The 22,497-nt window shown below is 45.1% G+C and overlaps 1 protein-coding gene across 18 annotated transcripts in view; it reads left to right on the top strand.

The window, feature by feature from the left end:
• The window catches only part of DTNB (dystrobrevin beta), a 214,930-nt gene that overhangs the window by 135,181 nt on the left and 57,252 nt on the right, over positions 1-22,497 (top strand). For 12 of the 18 annotated variants that reach the window (XM_055713177.1, XM_055713175.1, XM_055713178.1 and 9 more), the window contains 4 exons: positions 8,560-8,645; positions 10,978-11,091; positions 15,255-15,351; positions 22,026-22,046. In XM_055713177.1, coding sequence (XP_055569152.1) covers positions 8,560-8,645; positions 10,978-11,091; positions 15,255-15,351; positions 22,026-22,046 — 318 coding nt within the window. The remainder of the gene's footprint in view (positions 1-8,559; positions 8,646-10,977; positions 11,092-15,254; positions 15,352-22,025; positions 22,047-22,497) is intronic. The other 6 variants (XR_008732692.1, XR_008732691.1, XM_055713179.1 and 3 more) reach the window with 1 other exon arrangement.

The following is a 22,497-nucleotide window of genomic DNA, read 5'->3' as shown; positions in this document are numbered from 1 at the left end:
CCTATCACGGAGGAAATAGTTACATCTCACAGCTAGGTTGTAAAGGAACTTGGAGGACTATTGATCAACAATCAATCAAGGAGAGATTAAAGCTTCTGATCCTGTGAGCAAAGTAACTGATAAGAAATTTTTGGTTACTTAAGTGACTTCTCATTTGTGAGAGGAAGTGAATAGAGATGCCCAGCACACTGGATGCTGGGAACTCAGGTGGGGTTGTGTGTCAGACTTTGCACAAATGCTGCACAGTTGTGCTGCACAAGAGTACCAAGCTCATGTAGTTGGAGAAAAAAACCCAGTTTAAAATAAATGCAATGCTTGCGCTACTAGAAAAGCCGCCCAAAAATATGACGTAAACACAAAAGACTTCTTCCCATCAACAAAAGAACTGCAAAAAAGAAAAAAAAACCTCAGTTCTTGGTTAATCTTAACTTCATCAGTTTCTATGAAATACCATGTTTTTTCTCACAGGTCTCTAGGGGTTTGTAAAGCAGTAGGAACAAAGACCAGTAACAAGAATGATAAAAGAAAAAAGGAAGAGTGATAGAGAAAACTTAACCAAAGAGCTTGAGAAGTGATAGGAGCACAAAGGTGTCTGGGAGTCAGATTTTTTTGGCTTCAACAGATAAAGGAAAAAAATCCTTCAGTCAAAACAGAAAAGATGGGAAGTTGTTGATTCAAATAACTATGTATCTAGTTCACAAGCCTGAAAACAGTGACATCCTCTAATATCTTTAGATCTGATAGAAATATGAGTTACAGGACATTCTGAGAGTATTTTAGAGGAAGGGTTACTTTTTTAAAAAGGTAGGATGATGATGATGATGCTTGATGGTGATGAGGGGGGTGACAGGTGCTGAGCCATTCCTATTTACCATGCTGCAGGGAACAGTGCTCAGAGAAAGTTTCAGCTGTGGAACCAGAAGGTGACGCATTTCCACACTAAATGTTAATTGAAGAAAGCTGCCTAGTTCCATTTCTCAGTTAGAGGAAGGTTTTTCCTTACGTTCTTTGAGAGGGAACAGTGACCTGTGACGAGTCAGCAGAGGTGGGAAATGGCCAAACAGGCAACATTGCTCTCTGCAGTATGAAAATTAAAGTTGGCCATCACTTTTGAATATTTGATCATATGCCTTATCTCTTTGTAAATAATATATTGGTACAGAGGTAAAACACCCTACGTGCAGCCTGCACCCAGACTGCCAGAGCTGGAGTGCCCTGACAGTTCAGAGGCTTCCCTCCTTCTGAATAGTGACCGGCCAGCTGGGACCTAACTACAGGCATTTTCCACTGTAGGTCGCCTCAGCTATGCATAAACCATTGCTGGTCAGATGCTCATCCAAATTATCTTTAAAAAAACTCAGTAGAGTCCACTCCAGACGGAGTCCATCAAGGAAATTTCATAGTCACAGAATGGTTTGGGTGGGAAGGGACCTTAAAGACCATCCAGTTCCCACCCCCCTGCCACAGGCAGGGACCCCTTCCATCAGCCCAGGCTGCCCCCAGCCCCGTCCAGCCTGGCCTTGGGCACTGCCAGGGATGGGGCACCCACAGCTGCTCTGGGCAGCCTGGGCCAGCGCCTCGCCGCCCTCACAGGGAAGAATTTCTGCCTCATCTCTCATCTCCATCTCCCCTCTCTCATGTAAAGCCATTCCCCCGTGTGCCATCGCCACCTGCCCTTGCCCAAAGCCCCTCCCCAGCTTTCTTGCCGGCCCCTTTAGGCACTGGCAGGTGCTCTAAGGTCTCCCCGCAGCCTTCTCCTCCCCAGGCTGAGCCACCCCAGCTCTCCCAGCCTGTCCCCACAGCAGAGCTGCTCCAGCCCCTGAGCATCTCCATGGCCTTATTCCAGCAGGACCACAGCCTTTGTATGTTCCAATGTGTAAATTCATCTACCAGTAAAAAGTTTTCCTTGAATCCTAACATAATGCTTCATTGCTCGGTTTGAGCCTCCTATCCTGGGGCATATGGAAAGCAATATATTACTTGCCTCTTTGCAACGAGTGTTGTAGATTTGAAGTTTCTTATGTTGTTTCCTCTCATTCTTTCAGTCTTTCAGTCTTTTGTCATTGTCATGATTTACAGACCTCTGGTCATTCTTCTTCTTTACTCTCTGTCCTGGTTATAGCTGGGATAGAGTTAATTTTCTTCCCAGTAGCTGGTACCGTGCTGGGTTTTGGATTTGGAATAGGAATGTTGATACCACACTGATGTTCTGGTGGTTGCCAAGCAGTGGTCAAGCACTCCAGCTTCTCACACAGCCCCACCAGGGAGCAGGCTGGGTGGCACAAGGAGCTGGGAGGGGACACAGCCAGGACAGCTGATAGCGGCCAAAGGGATGTTCCAGACCATATGACGTCATGCTCAGTATATAAACCAGGGGGAAAGCTGGCTGGGGGTCCCTGCTTGAGGTCTGGCTGGGCATGGGTCAGCAGGTGGTGAACAATGGCATTGTGCATCCCTTGTGTTGTATATTCCAATTCATTTTTTCTACTATTACTATTGTTGTTATTATTGATAATAATATTACTATCATTATTTTCCCTTCCTTTTCTGTCCTATTAAACTTTCTTTATATCAACCCACAAATTTTACTTTTTTGTTCCCCACCCCTCTCCCCCATCCCACTCAGGGAGGGGAGCAGGCGGAGGGCTGCGGTTTGCTCCACTGCCCGCCAGGTCAAATCACCACAGGCCTTTTTGGCAGCCAGCATGGGGCAATTTCCCCAGCTGACCCTTGGGGTTTTTTTGAAATTCCAGCACTCAGGCTGGAGGCAGTAGCTGAGCAAGGTTGTTGCCTTGCTGGGGTTGTGAACTCAACTCGTTTGCAAACCCCTTTTTGCAGAACTGCTGCCTCATCTGTTGGGTGTTTATCTAGTTGATGTGTTGAAAGTAAATGCAAGAGTTTGCCCTTGCCTTAGTAGATAGAATACAGCTTATTTTTTTCAAACCGTTTCTTCAGTTTCTCTAATAATTTAGTATTTTAGTATATTTTTTCTTTTTTCTTGTTCTATAAAGCGGTAGGAGGTCACCACGGTGTGATGCCATCTGCAGATACAAGAAGAAAATACTTCATTCTATCAGCCATGATATCAATGAAAATATTGAATGGTACTAAATCTAAGAGCAAAGCTGTAAAGCCCCACAAGAGGATGTCAGAAGCATTGCTGAGGTGAAGGTGTATTGTGTTAATAGTTTCTCTCCTATACCTAGGTTTTGATATTTTACTACAGAAGAAAAGTAGTTTGCTTTGGCACGATTTGTTCTTAAAATCTCCATGTAGACTATTACTTAGCGTACCTTCTAAGTATTTACAGCTGGTTTTATTTTGTGTTTTTTCCCCAAGAACCGAGGTTAAGTGGACTGGTGTACAGTTGTTGGTTCCTTCTTAGTTTCTAGGTGTAAGCTTTCTGGATAGCCTCTTCTAGCCTCTGGACTGTCACGTTATAAAACTTGGTGCTTTCAGAGATGAACACAAAAGCTCTGAGATCACCTCAGCTTTATTTAAGTACCAGAATCTACGTACTCTGATGAATTTCCTGTCTGTCTTGTCTGGTTTTTCTAATCTTTTACCCTAAGGTTGTAAATTCCATGTCCTGGGCAGTTAATATTTAATATTAGACCACCATTGGATTTTTTTTTTGTTTTAATAAAACCTAACCCAAAGAGCTCGAACCAGAACGCCAGGGCTGCCTCCTGACCACCACTGCATCTTGCGCTGCTGCCTGCGGCTGGGCTTTGGCAGGGAGGAGGGAGCCTGCTGCCTCCAGGGCGCCTCTTCGCTGGGGTGTGTGGCCCAGGAGCTGTGTCTTATTACCCATTCAAGGTCAGATATATCTAGAACTGGTGTCAGATACTTTCTGGACAAGTTCAGTAGCAATTAGACACATACCTCTGTTGTATTTTCAGCAGGCTCATCGCTGTCTTGGGTGACTGACACACTTTTGAACATGCAAGAGTTCAGATGCTTCTCCTGAGTCCATCCACATTGTAGTATAGATTAGCTGTAGTATAGATCAATGCTATTTCTCAGTGGCTGAGTGTACGACAGGCACTTAGGCTTTGTGTGTAGCAGCCATGAAAAACTTCTGTTGCCACATTTTAATATTTAGCACTCTTACCCTCCAGAACAGTGCAGCTGCATACAAACCACCTGCTGCAGATAGTTCTCAGCTTAGGGTAAATTCCAAACCATGCTGAGAATTGCTTGAGAGGGCTGGTTAGTCTGGGCTAAAAATAAGGCAGGGGCCATACTAACTATCTAACAATATGGGTGCCTAAATTCCAGTGCCTCTGCCAGGTGCTTTTTATTTCACCAGCATAGGCATCCTCTTTGCAAACTTTCAGGCTGAGCATCAGGTGCCATTTAAGTTTAAGAACCTGGAAGGCTTAGGTGTTGTTGGAGAATCAGCAGCCTGTTGGTTTTTTTTTTCTGGGCTTGTTTAGCCTTGAGAAGAGTTGTGGGGGTCTTTTTGTGTATTGGTATATGGCGTTTGCAAGAAAGATGATGAAGCCAGACTCTCTTCAGGGGTGCTGTGACAGAACAAGAGGCAATGGGCACTATCTCACTTCCATTTAAACAAAAAACTTGTAGAGGAATGAAGGCAGGTTAATTGACATTGATAATATGCAGCTGTGGGCTGGCTTCAGGGGTGGCGGGGTGGCTGATGTGGATAAGGTGCAGCTGTGGCTGGTTCCTGCTGAGTAGTTAAATAGCTCTAAGGGGTATGGAGGAGCAGTAGCTAATGTAGAGAGACCTGGAAAAAGCAGAGGGAGGAGAGGGAGTGCTCTGGTTGTAGGAGAGACAAGGAGAAGGATGCAGCAGAGGCAAGAAGCAGGGTGGACTGGCCTGAAGAGTATGAAGAAACAGCACAAACAACAGTAGTTGAACTGTTGAAACCTTGTGGGGGATAGGTGGCTGTGCCGGGGCAAGGTGTGTTAACTACTTCTTGTAGTAGCTCATACTACTAGTATGTGATGGTAAAAGCCTTGTTGTGGTTTGTTAGTGCTGTGACAAAAAATGCTCTTATGATGTAAGTGCTCAAACACTGCAACAGGTCACCCCAGCAGGTTGTGGAATCTTCACCCTTGAAGGTATTCAGAACTCACCTGGACAATGTCCTGAACAACCCACTGTGGTTGACATTGCTTTGAGCAGGGGTTTGGATTAGTCTATCTCAAAAGGTCCTTTCCAACCACAATGACTCTGCGCTTCTGAGTTACGGTAAAAAATTAAATGGACTCTTGGAAGCAATAGAACAAAGAACACTGATTTGTCATACAAAATAGCCCCTGTACAGTTTCCAAAAGGCCCCTTGAGCAGTGAGGTCTGAAAGTGAGCAGTGTGAGGGATGTGTCTTCTCGAAGTTCTCTGCAAGGTTGTCTTTGTTCCTGAGGACTTGAGTACTTTAGGTCATGAGGGTGATCTCAGGCTTCGGACAGGATTTCTGAAGGAAGGGGTTAAGGACAAGGTTGTGTTTTTATAGGCACAGTCCTGCTTTGCAGCAGAACAAAGGTTCGTGAGCTTCAGATGGAGCCCCAAGAGCCACAGAGCCTCAGGAAGCTCCTGAGGCTGCAAGTGAAACACATCTCCTGCACTTGTCCTCACAGCTGATTGTACCAGGATGCAGGGAGAGACCATGGGGCCTTGGCTTTGTGACACAGTTTTGGGGAAACCAGTAGGCCCTATCAGTGTCACCTACGCCAAGACTGTTCAGGTGGAAAGAGTGGTGGCAGTGCTTCTGCCTACATTGTGTACCTACCCCAAATGTCAAGATGAGCTGAGATAAGGGGAGACAAGATGAGATGGGATGAGACGCGATGAGATGAGAGTCGGGGTTTTGCCCTGGCTGTACTGGCAGGTCTGTCCTAGCTCCTTGCCCACCCCAACCCTGTTCCTTGGTGTGTGAGCAGAGCCCACCCTGTGCCATCAGCTCCTCCATGCTGCTTGGGGGAAGAGGGTTTTTTCTGACCCTTCTCCAACAAACAGTGTTTCTGCACTTCAGTTTCTGGGTTGATTTATTTTTATTTTTCACACCGTTCATTTTAACTCCCAGGCTGTTTTGTTTCTTCTTGCCTGGGACCTGCTTTACCAAGCAGTTTTTACACGGGAAATTTCCACGTCACTAAGAGACTCCTGAAGTGGCCATCAGATCACCCAGGAGGACACAGAAGATGGGCTTGTAGGTGTGTCAGTCAAGCAAGGCTCATTTGCCAGCTGCAAACCCACCCACCATGTGGGGTTTGCCCAAAGAAAGGAAGTACCATCCACACATCCAGCCCAGCTCCCATCAGGGTCAGCTCTAGATACCCACAGTAAAACAAAACTGAAACCCTGACAGTGTCTGTCCCCTTCGTCCTGGATCTGTCGCTCTCCACCATGCCTCCAGGAGCACTGGTGCATATCAAGCTCTTCCATCCAGCTTCTGGTTTTCTACCCAAATAGTTTCTGAAAATGGTTGTGAAACTGTCTTCTCAAACCAGGATCCCCCACCTGAGGTCCTTCTGAAAACACTGTGGTAGAAATTGATGCAATCTCAAGATCAGATGCAAGCAGATAGGTGTGAGAAGACAACCCATCTCTCAAGTACACGGTGAGAGGCAAAGGCACCACGGCCTTAACCATCCTTAAGGATGGTTTATTATCTTTTATAATAATTATTTATTATGGTTTTTGTTATGTCTAGTAATGCAAAGGCACAACAAGCCTTAACTTGTGCCAGTGTGAATGCACCCTCTGCACAGGACCCAGAGACCACCAGGATAAGGAAATCTAATTTGGGGACTGGAGCATCTCTGCTCTGGGCAAGACTGAGGGAGCTGGGCCTGCTCAGCCTGGCGTAGGGCATGGTGCAAAGGAGACAGAGCCACGCTCTTCCCAGTGGTGCCCAGTGTCAGGACCAGAGGTGACAGGCACAAGCTGAACCACAGGAGGTTCCCTCTGAACATCAGGAAACGCTTCTCAGTGTGAGAGTACCTGAGCACTGGCGCAGGTTGCCCAGGGAAGTTGTGGAGTCACCCACCTTGGAGATACTGAGAAGCTGTCTGGGCACGGTTCTGGGCAACCGGCTCTGGGTGGCCCTGCTTTAGCAGATGGACCTCCACAGGTCCCTTCCAGCTTCAACCGTTCGGTGATTCTGGAATGAATTGGTGTTAGAAGCAGACTCTATGTGCCATCTCGTTCCTCAGGCAGTTCTTAGCCAGGGAGACCTGTCTGCGATAAAAGATGTCTCCCCAGCACCGAGCGGACACCTTCTTGTGTCTGGCAGCCAGAAGGATAGCTCTGAGTTGTGTTGGGCCGCCTAAGCAGCGTCTTAGGATTCCACTGCAAAAATGGACTGAACCAGTACAAGGCTCTGCAGTTTTTCTCTCTGTCTCTTCTTGGTTCATAAAACTGGCTTCTTCACCATCCAGCCCAGCTGCCCACAGGTTTTCCCTGAAACTACAGATTCTTGTGTAATTGCCTAGTCGTTTTCCCAGCAGTGGTGATGGCTGCTGATGAAAAGCACCAAACACAAGGATCACAAGGTCAGGGCTCACTGGGAAAATGCATTTGTTCAGCAGTCTCCCTTCAAGTGATGCTTTGGAGGGGCTGAGAAGAACTAGTATGTCTGGAGGCAGTGACCATGCTTAAATTTAATGTCTGTGGATGATGGCGATCGCTTCAATGGACAGTGTTTTCTGGCCTTCAGCACGCCAAGCAGCAGGTACTGGAGTTCAGCAGCTCCACCGAGCACCACCACGCTTTTGCTGTACATGTGGACAGACTGCCTGAAAGCCCTGTGTAACACAGCATGAGATAGCAGGTCTCGATACACATTTATTTAACATCAGATTATAACAGCTCAACGCACTGAAAAACTTCGTTTAACCCCAGCATCACTGCCCAGGTGATGAATTGAAAAAAAGGGAGAACTGGGACCTACAGAAAGCACAAGAAGTTAGTATGGGCTTGCTGCAGAAGCTATTTCAAGACCTTGTAGAGATGTTTCTGTCAAACTATTTCTAGGCATTAATGAAACTATATGGTGCCAGACTATTATGATCAGAAAAGGGGGAACATATGTGAGTCACACTGTCAGCAGCATGTTGTGATGTTTGGCAGTGGTGTAGGTACCAAGACTCTAGCTGTAAGTTATTCTGACTTTTCCTCACTAGCTGACGTATGGGAAGGTCAGTGTTTCTCTAGGACTTTATGATAAAAGGTAGAACTGCATTTTTTCCCAGGGAAGCCTGTCAGTGTTTTAGGAACAGATAGGTATGGTGCATTTTTTTCTGAAGGTCTTAAAAAAAATGGCAAATAGAATTCTTCAGACAGATAGTGAGGATGATGAGCCAGGTCAGCCTTTCAGCAGCCGCCCACCCTGAGGTCAGACCATGTCAGTCATAAAACGGCATCCCGATGTGCCCCCGTAGCCCAGCACAGCTGTTTTCAAAGTTTTGCAGCTTGGGCTGTAAGTACCGTACCCTGGTGTTCAGGAAATACAGGGCTGGATCCAAACTGTGTCATATGTGGTAATGGGTAATGAATATTTTGTCTAATTTTTCTCTGTTCCTCATCCACCAGCCTCGCCCACCAACAGACCTGGGGTTCAGCTTTGATGCCAATAAACAACAAAGACAGCTGATAGCAGAGCTGGAAAACAAGAACAGGTAAAAAGCAAGCTTTGATCACTGTTGTTTTAGGAACAACATTTCAGGAGAGAAGAGCCTTCAGTCCATGTGCTTTGTTGTTTTTAACCTTTTTGTATTATATTAACCAGATTGTTTTCCTAGATCTTTTGTTGAAAGGTGTAGCTGCCTCATTAAGCAATTAGCTCAGTGCGAATGCAGCTGCGGTGCCCTTATTCCCCAGGGAGCAGGTTGATCTTCACTGATCTTCTTAAAATCATCTTAACTGACACTGAGCATCAGGAGCTGTGTTGCTATCTTGTGTTGCTATCTGCAAACCCAGCAAACTTCTTGCAGCAGGGTAAGCCATTCACATGGCAGCAGAAGAATAAATCAGCTGCGATGCAGCGCAGTGAGCAGGTTGGAAGGCTGGGGTGGGTAAATCCAGTTTGAGAAGGATGAGTGGGTTTTTATCCATTTGCTGGAAGACAAAAAAGTCTGAACTGGGAGGCCTGGAACAAATAGGAGATGGGCTGTAGGAGATGGTTTTCTTCTGGACATGACCCAGCACTGTGTGCTTGCAGCCCAGGAAGCCAACAGTACCCTGGGCTGCACGCAGAGCAGCGCGGCCAGCAGGTCAGGGGAGGGGGCTCTGCCCCCCTGCTCTGCTCTGGTGAGACCCCCCCTGCAGCACTGCGTCCGGCTCTGGGGTCCCCAGCATAAGAACATGGACCTACTGGAGCGAGTCCAGAGGAGGCCGTGGAGATGCTCAGGGGCTGGAGCACGTCTCCTAGTGAGACAGCCTGAGAGAGCTGGGCAGGAGAAGGCTCCGGAGAGACCTTGGAGCACCTGCCAGTGCCTAAAGGGGCCGGCAAGAAAGCTGGGGAGGGGCTTTGGGCAAGGGCAGGTGGCGATGGGACACGGGGGAATGGCTTTACATGAGAGAGGGGAGATGGAGATGAGAGATGAGGAAGAAATTCTTCCCTGTGAGGGCGGCGAGGCGCTGGCCCAGGCTGCCCAGAGCAGCTGTGGGTGCCCCATCCCTGGCAGGGCTCAAGGCCAGGCTGGACGGGGCTGGGGGCAGCCTGGGCTGGTGGAAGGGGTCCCTGCCCGTGGCAGGGGGGTGGGAACTGGATGGTCTTTAAGGTCCCTTCCCACTCAGACCACTCTGTGATTCAATGGCTCTTCCAGAGGGACTGTTAAGAAGAGATCACTCTTTTTTTATCATTTGCACTTACCTGCTTCTTCAGCACCTACATTTTGAGTTTGTTTCTCTGGCTAAGAGAAACTAAGGGGGTGCAGCTCTAAAGAGCAAGCCGTTGAGCAGCTGCAAACCCCATGTGCTGTACAGCACAGGCAGCCCATGGGTTACTTATGGAGCCTCTCTGGGTGCCCAATGATGTGCTCTCCTCGTAGCTGTGTGTGGGTCTCCCTGTGCCCCAGCTGCACTAGCTGGCATGCATGAGCTTGCTGCCTGTGCGGCCCCTTGCCAAGGCACCCTCAGCACGGCAAGTAAAAATACTTGTTCAGGTTAGTTTGGAGGAGAACCAGTTCCTGGAGAGCATGGGAACAGCTCAATCCTTGCACCATCATAGCTTCAGCACACTACCAAGACCTTGCAGGCATTCAAAATCCTTCATCAAGATCACAGATAAGGGAGATCTCAATCAGTGCTGGTATGAAACCTCGCAGGAGAGCAGCTCAGCAGTTTTAAAAAAGAGTGGGGAGGAAGAATTAGAGATTATAATCTTCACTCTCAGAAGGATTTCATTTCCATTTTAATAATTGAATCCTTGGCCATCAGTGCTATGTTCCCTCACCTCCGGCTACGCAGAACACAGCTGCCTTAATTGGGCTGCTGGCTGATCCCCTTCCCTCTGTGAGACGTCGAGAGCTTACTTACTATGAGCTGTTATTTTCCTCATTCCTGCCGACCTGTCGGGAGCCCTTGGAAAGGTGAGTGGGAAGCTAACTGGTGCTGGCACAGCTGTGGATGCTGGCGGTGCCGCTTCAGAGCCCTTCCTGCAGCATGTGCAATGCAGATGATGCTGAAAATGGAAGTTTTTTCCTCTTAGAATGGTCTCTGAGCCCATTCTGCATGAAGTGTTTTGGAGAGACATTGCCAGCATATGGCACATAAGTGATTTCATACTTCTTAATAAGTAATAAATTTTCTGTGCATATTATAGCAATTCGTAGGACCGTGATAACTTAACCTGTCTTGGTTTTGAATCTGTGCCAGGCATACATGAACAAAATTGCTGTACTTGGGCTGGAGACTGAGAGGAGGAGTGCTTGAAGGGCTATAAGAGTATTTAAGAGCAGCGCAGAGGCTGACCTTTTTCCTCTAATCTTCCCTCTGTCGTTTCTATAGAGAGATACTCCAGGAGATTCAGCGTCTCAGACTGGAACATGAACAAGCCTCTCAACCCACCCCTGAGAAAGCCCAGCAGAACCCAACTTTACTGGCTGAACTCAGGCTTCTACGGTAAAAGAAACACCCTAAGCTCGTGTGCATTGGGTACCTGGGCTGGTCAGCCCATGGGTCTGCTCCATGGCACTGGCAGCACTGCCTGTTACTGGGAAAAGTGTAGCTTCAGTAGCCTTAAAGTGTTACTTAAAATGCTGGATTCTGAAGACTGACAGCTTATTGCACTTTGACTTTCTTTAAGTGGATTTAGAAGTAAATAAAAATGCCTCTTAAAATAAATTCTCTTTGTATAGTTCAGAAAACAGTAAAGAAGAAACTGATAGGAAAAACGGGCAGAAATGACATTAACTGCTTCTCATTTATTGTCCAAAGGAGTAAGGCTGAAGATGAGTGTCAGTTATTTGATTAGTCAGGGAAACTCTGAAAGTTCATACCTGCGGATAGCCAGACATACATCCAAAGTTGGAAAACAATCTTCAGAACCTCTTTGATTAAGTTTGCATTTTGAAGTGCCAGGGGAAAATTGTCCGTATTTACAGAATGAAATGTTTCAGAGTTTGGGTAGTCACAAGGGCATTCTCTGGCTATATTTTATTTCATCTTCTATTACTAGGTAATTCAGAGCTCAACCTTCAAAAATGCCATCTGTAATCTGAAGTAGGCTCTAAAATTTAAGCCCTTGGCAGCATTAGCTCTTTGCAAACTGCGTTGTATTTCATTTGTTGGGGTGAACTTTTCCTGCCCGCTTAGGAGATGGCGCAGTCGTCCTACTTCCCAGGGATGTTCAGAGGGGTTTTTTGGGATGGAGCTACTGCAACTGCCAGCAGCATCTGCAAGATATAATCCAGCCCTGTATTGCAAATTCCAAGGCTTTCAACTTACTCCGTTACTTTTTCATACAGAATGTGCTACATTCTAGTACATTTTGATACCTCACTGGTATTTTTCATTCTATTACCTAATGATTTTATTTTGTAGATTTTCTAGCTTTATGCTTTACATAGCTATATATATTTTTTTTTAATGTTTCAAAAACTGGAGAGGATGCAGAAAATACCCACAAATCAATACAAGAGCTGGAGAAAAAAAGAGATTGAGGGGCAAGCTGATGTGTTGTTTGCCCCAGCAGTGAAAGATACAGGAACAAAGAGCTCAAACTGGAAACCAGCCACATTCAGACCACAAATAAAGCACATGCTTTTTAAAGCGAGGCAATAATCTCAAGAGCAGTGCTAGAGTTTTCAGTCCCTAGATGTCTTTCCTGAAGATGTTTTTCCAAAAATACAGTTAGCAGAGCTAACCAGGAGGAATGACATGGCCCGTGTTTTGCTAAAGAAAAAACCTGAACAGTTATTGTAGCTATTTCTGGCCTCCAGATAAATAAACACCACGGCAAGTAGAAGAGTTACAAAAGGAAAAAAAGGTTGAATTAAGCACATAAAGCCTGTCAAGTCATCATGGTTACCCAGTCTGACCTTCTGTGTGACACGGGCTGGGAAGTTTCTCCCTGCCGCGCTACTGCAGAACCCCGTGTGGCTAGGTACAGCATCGGTGTAAGACAGATGCTCAAGCTTTGCTTCTAGAGATGGAAACAAAACCGTGTCCCCTGACACCGTTAGTGTGATTGTCAGCTAATTTTTGTGCCTTGTCTCTGCCCAGTGGACTAAAACTGTGTGCATTAGTTCTAACCTTCATAAGCCTAGTGCCATTTTCCAAACCTTGTCTTTCCCCATGATTTTATCTACCAGCCTAAAAAACTCTTTTTTTTTTCAAAATTCCTATTTGTGTGTCAGTATTTAGAGATTTGGATTCCCTCCCCTCTTAACCTCATCTTGCATAAAAATCTTGAACTTCTTCAGCATCTCTGTAAAGCAGGTTTTTATTTAAAATGTCTTTTTTTGTTATTTTATTTATTAAAAAAAGCTCCAGCTGTCCTTTCAGCTTCTCAGGTTCTCTCCAAGTCCTCTGCATCTTTTCGATGTGTAGGCTGGAGTATACTGGCTGCAGTATCTCATACATAGTGTAATGGGTGCTGCAGACAGAATCAGCGTTAGCTTTCTTACCACCAAACATCACTCATTAAGAAATTCAAAGTGCACGTTAATTGTCTTGACTGCATAGCATCACAGAGGAAGTTTGCAATTAGCAGCTTGTCTCTGATGTGAGGTACTTCACAAAGGCACAGCTAATGAGGGGACGCTCCCCAAGCCTGTGAGCAGTACCTGGTGGCCTTGCCTTTGGTTATACGCGAGCATGTGTGACTGAATGATCTCCGTTGCTGTGTAGAATTTAGGCTGTGAAAGTGCGAGGAAGGTAATCCATGGGAAATCAGCATGTCCCAGGTTTAAAAATCTGCAGACGACCCAGCCTGTAGAGATGAGTCAGCTCTGCCATGCTGCTGGCAAGTGCAGCCTCAGAAGAAGCGTGGCTGGGTCCATCGTCCTTAGGGATCCCTGCCTTGTCATGCCGCCATGCTTGGGGCTGCTTCTTGCAAGCCCACAGGATGCTCCTCCAGGCACTGGGGCCAAGGACCCATCTGCCCCACGTGTGTGCCTCAAACTGCACCCCTCCATTGGTCGATAGAGGCTCTCCTGTCTTGTTTTTTGAAAAACATTTAACCCCCTTCCTTGCTGACAGACAGTACCTCCTCTTTCTTCACCAGAGGTCATTGAAAAAGAAATTGAGTAACATCAACCAAAATCAGACATGCCCATTGATGTTGATTCTTCATTACCAACCACATTTGGAGAGCTATATGTATTTAATATGTCGATTTTTATTTTTACCTATTTGTAGTCGTTAACCAGAATGTTATATTAAATAACTATAGAATAAAAGCTACAGACTCTGAACTGACCTAGAGAGAGAAGAAGGATCATATAGACGGGTAAAGCTATGTCTACCAGTGGGCTTTTAACACATTCTAGGTGACCAGGTGTGTGTAAACTTCTCTTTATTGCCTTATTTTTGTGATATGTTTCAGCACTTAATAACCACGTTCTTCAAAATACAAAAAGATCTTGAAAGAAATACCCAGGACAGTTAACACTTCGCAGCCTCTGTCCTTCTAAGAACCAGTGCAGAAACAAGTTGGTTCTGTTCAGGAGTCTTAGCAGTTTTCTGGCTGGGGTGTATGCTCATGAAATGCCATTTTCACAGTCACCGTAATGAAAGCAAGCCACACTCCACAGATTTATTCAGTCTCAGTAAATGGCCGTTTTCTTTTCCGTCTTCTGATGTCCAAATAGTGTTTCTAAAACTAGTTGGTTATTAAAATTCCCAGAATGATTTATCCATAATATATCGCCTGAGAACACAGATATAATCTAAAACATTTAAAAATTCAGTCTAGAATATGTGATGACTTTAACTTTGGACTAAGACATCATGATGTCAACAAAAATAACTGTAGATGAATAAACAAGCCTTTCTAATTGTTTTTTTCTTACAGTTATTTATCATTAGCTATGATTGGGATTTCTGGGGCCCAGCATTTCATAAATCATCTAAGATACTGAACTTCTGACGTGTTGACGTTTGTCTTTGACCTTCTCCTTATATTAGTCACTTCTTTATTTTTCTAAATATAAAATAAAACCAGACAGTCATGTTTCCTTAAATATCACACAGCTAGGCATCTGAAGAAACCCAGTGGATTTCTGATGCCAAGGAAAGGGAAGGTCACTTATTATCTCCCTGTTACCTGGGTTCTGGTACAGCAAATATGTCAAAGATTATACGTCACATCGGTGGACAGAAATAGCTCTGCTGAGTCTCTGTCCAGACAGGTGACAGCTTTTCCTTTCCAAACATCTGCAGCCGTTTCTCCTCTTTTTTTTTTTTTTTTCCTCCTCTCTGCCTTTCCTCCCATAGTTCATTCTTGCTTGTCTGAAAGCTCTGCAGGATGCCTGGGTCTGACGTTAAGGGAGCTCTTAAAAGGAGGAAGAGAGCGGGCTGTTTTTCTCCAAATGCAGTGCTTTTGGAAAGGGCTTCCTACTACCAGGATGCTGAGTGGGAATTTCTGGATTTTAAGTGAAAAGCCTGATTGTTCCATATAGGTTTAGTAGTGAGTGTGGTGTGCTTTGCTCTGTGCTTTCGAATGGGAAGCAGGGAGGGAGTGATGAAAAGCAAAGACACGGTTATATGGGTGAATTTCCTGAAGTGGTTTTGAAATACCCAAAATTTATTTTCTGACTCTTTCTTTCATGTAATTTGGACAGACAGAGAAAGGATGAACTGGAACAGAGGATGTCTGCACTTCAGGAAAGCAGAAGAGAACTGATGGTGCAGCTCGAAGGGCTGATGAAACTGCTCAAAGTAAGCCATCTCCTGTCAGAAATGCAGGGCATCCTTCTCTTCCCTGGGTCTGGAACTCACTATTGCCACTCCGGGATTCCTGCTCTGTGTTGTACCGTTATAAATACTTCATGAGGAATAGAAGGAATTTGCAAAAAGTCATTTCCATGCTGGCTCTGTGTATTGGTGCAGATGGTTAATGGGTTTTCAGGTTCATATTCTGCTGCTTCAGTTAAAATATCAAGAAGCTGTAAGATTTGGAAGGCTTTAAAGGAATGTTAGATTTGGTAATCAACTGCATGCTGTTCTGGGTACCAGTTCAGGTCTTCCAACTTTTAACTGGAAAATAAACTGGAAACTGTAGCTACTGCAATAGAGAACCTGACTCCTCAGTGGCCTGGGCTGTGTTTCACCAGGGAATACCACACAAACCCTGCGGTGGCTGCAGAGTTTTTTTGCTTTGGAGTATGATGGTATTGGCTCTGATCTGTAATATATGTTGCTGTCTGGATTTCTGATGAGGGTCCGTTGTTATTTTCTATAGAGTCCTGCTAGAGCTGAGCTCATAGTTGATGAGTAGAACCTGAAATACTACTATGCATTTATTCTTTCCGTTCTTTAAATTGAACAAGAGCCTCTGCATAAAGTGATTGGCAAAGCACTGCCCTTACTCAAAGAGGTTTTAGTCCAAGACAAGATGCAGCGAAGATGCTACAGGCAATGAAAGAAGTAGAAGAGAGATCACAGCAATGATGCTGACAGGAGCAGCACAGGGGTTTATAGATTAGCTGTAGGCACATCTTGATAGTTCCAGAAAAATTCAGAGTTGCCTGCACTTGAAAGTGATAATGAATTCATATCGTCTGTAAATCTAAAGTGCAGTCGCTGTTCAGATTGGGCTTCCATTCTGGAATAGGAATGTACCTACAAGAGGCTATGATCAATTGCTCTTCAGAGGTGCCTGTTTTGTTTAGTTTCCCTGTGCAGATGAGAACGTAGTTAGTGTTAATATTTGGGAAGTAATTTTTTTTTAAGTCAGTGGTTCTGCACGCTGTATTTTTTTCCCACTCGGCCTGTTAATGTCTGTCTTCTAAAAATATTGAAAATAATGTCACTTGCTAAATTCACCTTGACTTCTTCAGCCCCTAAGCCTTTGTAAGTTGAAGTGTGATATCTCTGAGAAAGGGCATCCAAGACTGAATTACAGATTTAGGGAAGTGTAAAAGCTGTGGCATCAGAAACAGTTTGATTCTCTGAGGTTCAGGTGACCACAGACCCAGCATTTTTCTTGCACACATTTGAGGAGCCTTTTTATAACAAAATCAGTTTGGATATCTGCTTTAGCATGATGGCAAGCTCTGGTGTGAGTTTTCTGTAGACCCTGTTGTTTTCAAAGCACTCATAAGCCTTCTCAAATTAATTGTCCCAAACACGACCTGACATAAATGCTGTCATCTCAATATGGTGAACAGCTTTTCTGTTAGCTGGCCTGACTTTCTGCTCTTCAGCCTCCAAAGCCTTGAAGGCCAGGTGGACTTTATCCAATGCACTACCCTGACCCTGTACAACGTGCGGGGTCTGGAGCATCCTGTGGAGCTTTGCATGCCCCCTCAGCAGGATGCAGTGGGCAGGGAGCACACCTGCCTTCCCTGCCTGCTTGGCCATCATATCCTCATCTCCCAGCTGCCCAAACTGTGAGTATTTCCTCATGCCCGACCGGTTAGACACATGTACGTGATATGTGGAGCAGCAAAAGGTACTGGTGTCAGTAACACACCGATGGGGAGAGCATGGAGGATGCTGCAGAAGAGAGCACAAGCACAAGTGGCAAGTGCTGCAGCTGAGGAGGGAGGAGAGAGGACTGCAGAAGAGAGAATGGAGCCATAACTGACTCACATTTGATAAACTGATGTTTTTCGGACCCCTTCATTAAGTTGAACCATGCAGTTCAGTTATGACCTTGACAGAAACATTAATGACATCTTCTAGGCTGTATCACACAGAAGGTTAGTTTAGAAGCTGGCTCGTACTAGGCTTTTCATTTATAAGTCTAGCATCTTTAACTCCCCCAGTTCCCAAAATTGTTCAAAACCTGTAAGAGAAAATGGGACTGGATATAAGGAGAAACTTCTTCCCTCTGAGGATGCTCAAGCAGTGGCACAGGGGCCTGGAGAGTTGTGCTATCCCTGTCCCTGGAAGTTTTCAAGACCCGACTGGACAGAGTTCCAAGCAATTTGGTCTGAGATGTTGACCCTGTTCTGAGTAGGAGGATGGACTAGAGACCTCCTGAGGTCCCTTCCAACCCAAACTACCCTATGAGCCTGTGTCTATGATAATTATTCCATTCTGCATGTTGCATAATACAGTTCTTTGCATTTCCCCTTAGAAGCTTTCTATGGAGCCTGGCAGATTCTCTTTGATTAAAGCATCTTCCAGAAAGACATCTGTTCTTCAACTGAAGAAATCAGAAGTGGAAAATTCACTGCCAATGCAAATTTGCTTGCACAGTTAAAAATTTATGCCTCATTTTCAGTTTTAATGTATTTAGCTTCAGTTTACACCCATTGGCTCTGGTACATGTGGTTCTCCCTCCATTAAATTAAGGAGTACTTTAGCACCCCTGGTTTTTTCCTATGCAGATACTTACTCATCTCGGTGAAGGCACTTCTCAGTCTTGATTTCTAAATCAGTTAAACAGGTAGAGCTCTGCAAAGCTGCTCACAGTACTTTACTCCAGTTTTTTTAATGGTTGATTTCTTTGCCTTCTCCAGATTGTTAGTATCGGTTTTTTTAAATTGAGGGAAAAAAACCTGTGTGTTGAATTCTTCTCTGAACCTTAGCAACACTGTGCAGAGTTACAGGAGGAGTTTCCCTACTCTTCATCTCTGTTTTCCTTTTTGTGTCTTTTTGCACCAGTGAGTACTTTTTGAAAGGTGTCAGTTACCCAGCTCTTGCTCCATGCAAAGTGCTTTATTTATTTCATATAGTGCTAAAGGGTTAATGAGAATGTCATGAGTAAATCCTCTCACAGGAAAATACATTACATCTGTGCAGTTCCTTTAGAAGCCAAACCTGTGAAACATTCAAATAACAAAATCAGATTTATTTGACAAGACCTCTTCTCCATGAAGTTGTAATGCTTTGTTTATTACTTAACAGTTCAGCCTTGTATCAGCATTTCTGTTACTTTGAATAAACTAATGGCAGGGTAAGATGCGTATGCTTATTTAAGTTGTCTTATTTCCCTTTTTGAGTATCAGCCCATTCCATGCCTGGGTATTCCAAGATCTTTTAACAATTACCTTCACTGGACTGGATAACCCCTCATGGAATTATTGTAAGACTCCCAGCTGCAAGCTACCCGGGCTTGCTGATCTAAAAATATTATTTCTAGTAGATACTTTTTAACACCTTTTCTCATTATTAGTGGAAAGTACTTCACTGGTTGCTGATAGAAACTACAAGAGGAAAGTACTACTAGTCAAACAGAGCAGAAATGCTAATTCCACTTCCCATATTGAGAATTTTACCATGACTGTTCAGAAGCAGTGTACACCACCTCAAGGCTTTGTTTTGTTTCTGATATTGTGTTCATTTCAAAGTCTCCTTTTTGGTGGTTTTAGCCCTGCCAGACACAAATTTTTCCCGCGAGCTTTTAGCTCCTCTCATTATTTGGTGCACTTCAAAAATTTTCATTTATAATTTACATCAGCTGTTAAGCTTTTATGGTTTTTTCCATTTTCTTATGCAGTATTTTTTACATTTTTAATGCTGCCTTCATTTTGCTGTTTCGAGCTGGATTCGGCTTACCTAACTTTGGTGATGTGAAAGTTTGGTACCTCTGCTCTCTCTGCAAAAAGAAGGAGAGAGGGGAAAGCCTGTATTTGGAAGGACAGAGTTGTTCTCTGGAGGGTTGTCCTTTTTTCCCGTGGTGAGCCATGCTGTGATAGCCGGAGCAGAGGAAAACCCTTGACTGTTTTGGTTGCTAGTGCAGAGGTAATCAAAATGCCTTGATTGACGTTTATTAGCCTGCACAGTGACCTACCCACGCCGTTGCAATTTGGAGTTAGGGTTGGTGTTTTCATTGAGTGTCCTTCCACACCTTGTTGTCAACGTGTGTTGACACTCCTGTTAGGAGGTTCAGTTACAGATATTTGTTGGTGGGTTTCCCCCAAAGGAGATGTTCTGGTTGTTCGGCTCTTCATCAAGTGCTGCCACTGGTACCTTCTGCTGTGCCGCCCTGGTGGCTGCACTCGCTGGGGCAGCGTTTGTTGGGCAGGCGCTGCGCACCTACTGCCGGGGGGTGGTCACCCACACCCCTTTGGATCGGAGCTGCCCACCCTTTCCCAAGCCATCTCCAACCACCACCCACAGGCTGTCAGGCGCCCAGACCCATTCCTGAGGGGCAGTTTGGGCCAGGCCAACCTGATTAGGGTGAGAAGGGATTTTAGCAGCGTGGAGGCGTGTAGGTCATGCCGGAGAACAGCTGCACAATTCAGTTTAGCACCGCAGCCACCGAGCTGGCAGGGCTGCTGCGGCAGCCACCGCAGGGCTGCCCGTGGCCTGGCAGCCTCCTGTCCCCCCAGCCACTCCACCAGCCACCGGTTAAGCAGATCAAGCCCCTCGCCCGTGAGAGGCAGCCTGTCCGTCTGGGCTGGACAGTGGCCAGTGACCTGTCAGTACTGCCATCAGTGACTTTCTTCCAATATTTTTTATCTTCTTTTCCTCATCCAGACCATTGGCTTAGCTTTCCCTTTTGTCCTGGGGTCTTCGGTGATCACCTAGTGCCGTTTAGCTGGCACTCTTCTAACAAATAGTCCGCAGTGATGGTTGTCTGCCTTCTTGCAGAGCTTTTGCTTTCAGCCGTGCGGATATTCAGCAGACGTATCCCATTTCACTTTTTCCATTTCCTCAATGGTAATTTCCTCACTAGCTGATCTGATGATTTATCTAATAACTCAGTCCTTCTAGCAAAGCTCCATGCCTCTAGAGATTTATTTTTTTTCCACATCTGTAGTTAATGCTAAAGCCTCATTTTTCAAACTAACAACTTTTTTGTAGAGTGGAGATTATTTGAGATCTTTCCCCTGACCTGGTTCACCATCTGGTCCTGCAAGTCCCAACAACTGGAAACATCTGGGAACATGGGGAGAGCAGCACTGGCCTCCACCACTGATGTTGAGCTGTGGTTGAGTGGTGCCATACCCTACATCTGCTACACCAGTGTCTAAATACACACCTGAAAGAACCCCAAGTCTTGGGAGAAAAGAACCAAAAGTACCTGGTCAGAAATGTGGAAGTCATTCCTAGATATCTCTGCCGTGCCCTCAGCTTGCAGTTAGGAAAACATCTTTTGGTACAGTGGTCAGTGAGAAGAAGCTGCTTTAAATTAAGAGACAGGTTCTGGTTAATCCTACTCAGATGGGAAATAAATGAGAGAAGGTAGATAAATGGGTTGATGGTTTTCAAGACCAGAGGGAGCTTTTATTCTGTGAATTTTAATTCCATGACCTGAATTTCTGGGGAGACATCCTGCTGCCCTCTGCACTGACAGGCCATGGAAAGCCACCGCTGGAGGAACAGACACTGTTACCCTGGAAAGGCTGTAAATTGCTAGATCTGCGTAGATGAGAGTCATCCTAAACATGCCGCCAACCTTTTTTTTTTAATGCACAGTGTTGCTGCCTGCACCACGTGCTGTGCCTTTCCACACAACTGAGCCTGCATGACATGAGCCTGCAGGACTCGTAACGGCTGTTGTGTATGTGAGGACAAAACGTATGAAAACTATTGAATTAATAAAGGAATTCTCAACTACGGGACATTTTGCTCATTCCCAGGAATGCTGCTGTAGCTGAAGTCAGAATGTGACCCTGCTGGCCTGGCAGGATCACAGTGTAACTTTTGCTGCTTCAAAAGAGGATAAACTCATCCATATTTCACCTTTTTTCAATTTTCAAATTATTAGTGGTCTGTGTGGGCAAACGTTGCATTGCAACAAAGGGATTGTTTTCCCCGCATCTTTTTCCTTACTCCAAAGCTTTGGTGCTTTTGCCTCCCAGTTTCTCCCCTCCCATTCTAGACCTGGTTGCCTACGGCTTGGTCGTTTTCCCTTTTGAATTGGGTCTGCAGAGGTCACTGCGTGCCCGGTGGCCATGGGCACTCTCTGACCAAAAAGGTGAGAGTTTGCCTCCCAGGCTGCGATGGTTTGGGTCTCTGTGACAAAGGTTTGTGCACACAGGGGACCAAATGCCCAATGGCATTTCCAGACTTTGGAGGATGGTAGCCTGTTTCTTGCCTTGAGGACAGCTAGAGAGCCATTCCTGCATCTGGGGTGGGAAGAGAAGCCAGTAAAGGACCTGCGTAAAAGAAAAGATATCCATTGGATATCCTGTCCTATATCCAAGATACCCATTGTGTGACAGCCATCCCGTGTGTGACTTTTGCCAACATGACAGGCCATTTTAGATAGGGGTCTTCTTTGGAGAATGGACCAAAGGACACCTTTGTTTTCCCACCACAGTGGTTGTGTCTGACCTCTTGTTTTCCTTCCATGGCTATAGATATTCCTACAATTTGCCATGTTCTGTTCTTCCATTGGGTATGTTGTGTGTTTTGTGTGTGTGTTTCCTTTTATATGATAATTAATCTGTCCGGTTTCTCTCTTCACCTTTTTCTTTTGCCACCGTTTATAGGAAGAAGAGCAAAAGCAGGCAGTAAGTTGACTTCACTTTGTAGGCGATCTCTTTTTCCTTTCTGCATGAAAACAATTTTCTGTTAATTGGCTTGTATGCAAATAAACCATGGGAATGTGGGGTCTTTCACACTTGTAAATTTGAAAGCAGCCTTCGTGGATTTCCAGTAGAGCATGTTTTTGTGTATGTCTTTAAAGTTATTCCTCTCTCCCTTTCAAATTAAGTTTATCGCCATGGGTGCACAACCAGTGGCTATATTCATGAGTTTTTATAGAATTGTGCATGACCATCCAGGGTTGGAAATGTGCATTCTCAGCTGGCTTCATAATGTATTTTTTTTTTTTGAGATTCTTTGGAGTATTTCACATGCTAAGAAAGCTTTCTTGTCTCTTCAGGAATCTTTTAATTTGCCTCCTTGCCACATACAAGTCCATGCATGAAAACTAATTAATGACTTAATATTCTGGGCATG

Source organism: Falco cherrug, chromosome 6 (genome assembly GCF_023634085.1).
Source record: "Falco cherrug isolate bFalChe1 chromosome 6, bFalChe1.pri, whole genome shotgun sequence".
NCBI classification, from domain to species: domain Eukaryota; kingdom Metazoa; phylum Chordata; class Aves; order Falconiformes; family Falconidae; genus Falco; species Falco cherrug.
This window is presented reverse-complemented; position numbering and strand designations above follow the sequence as displayed.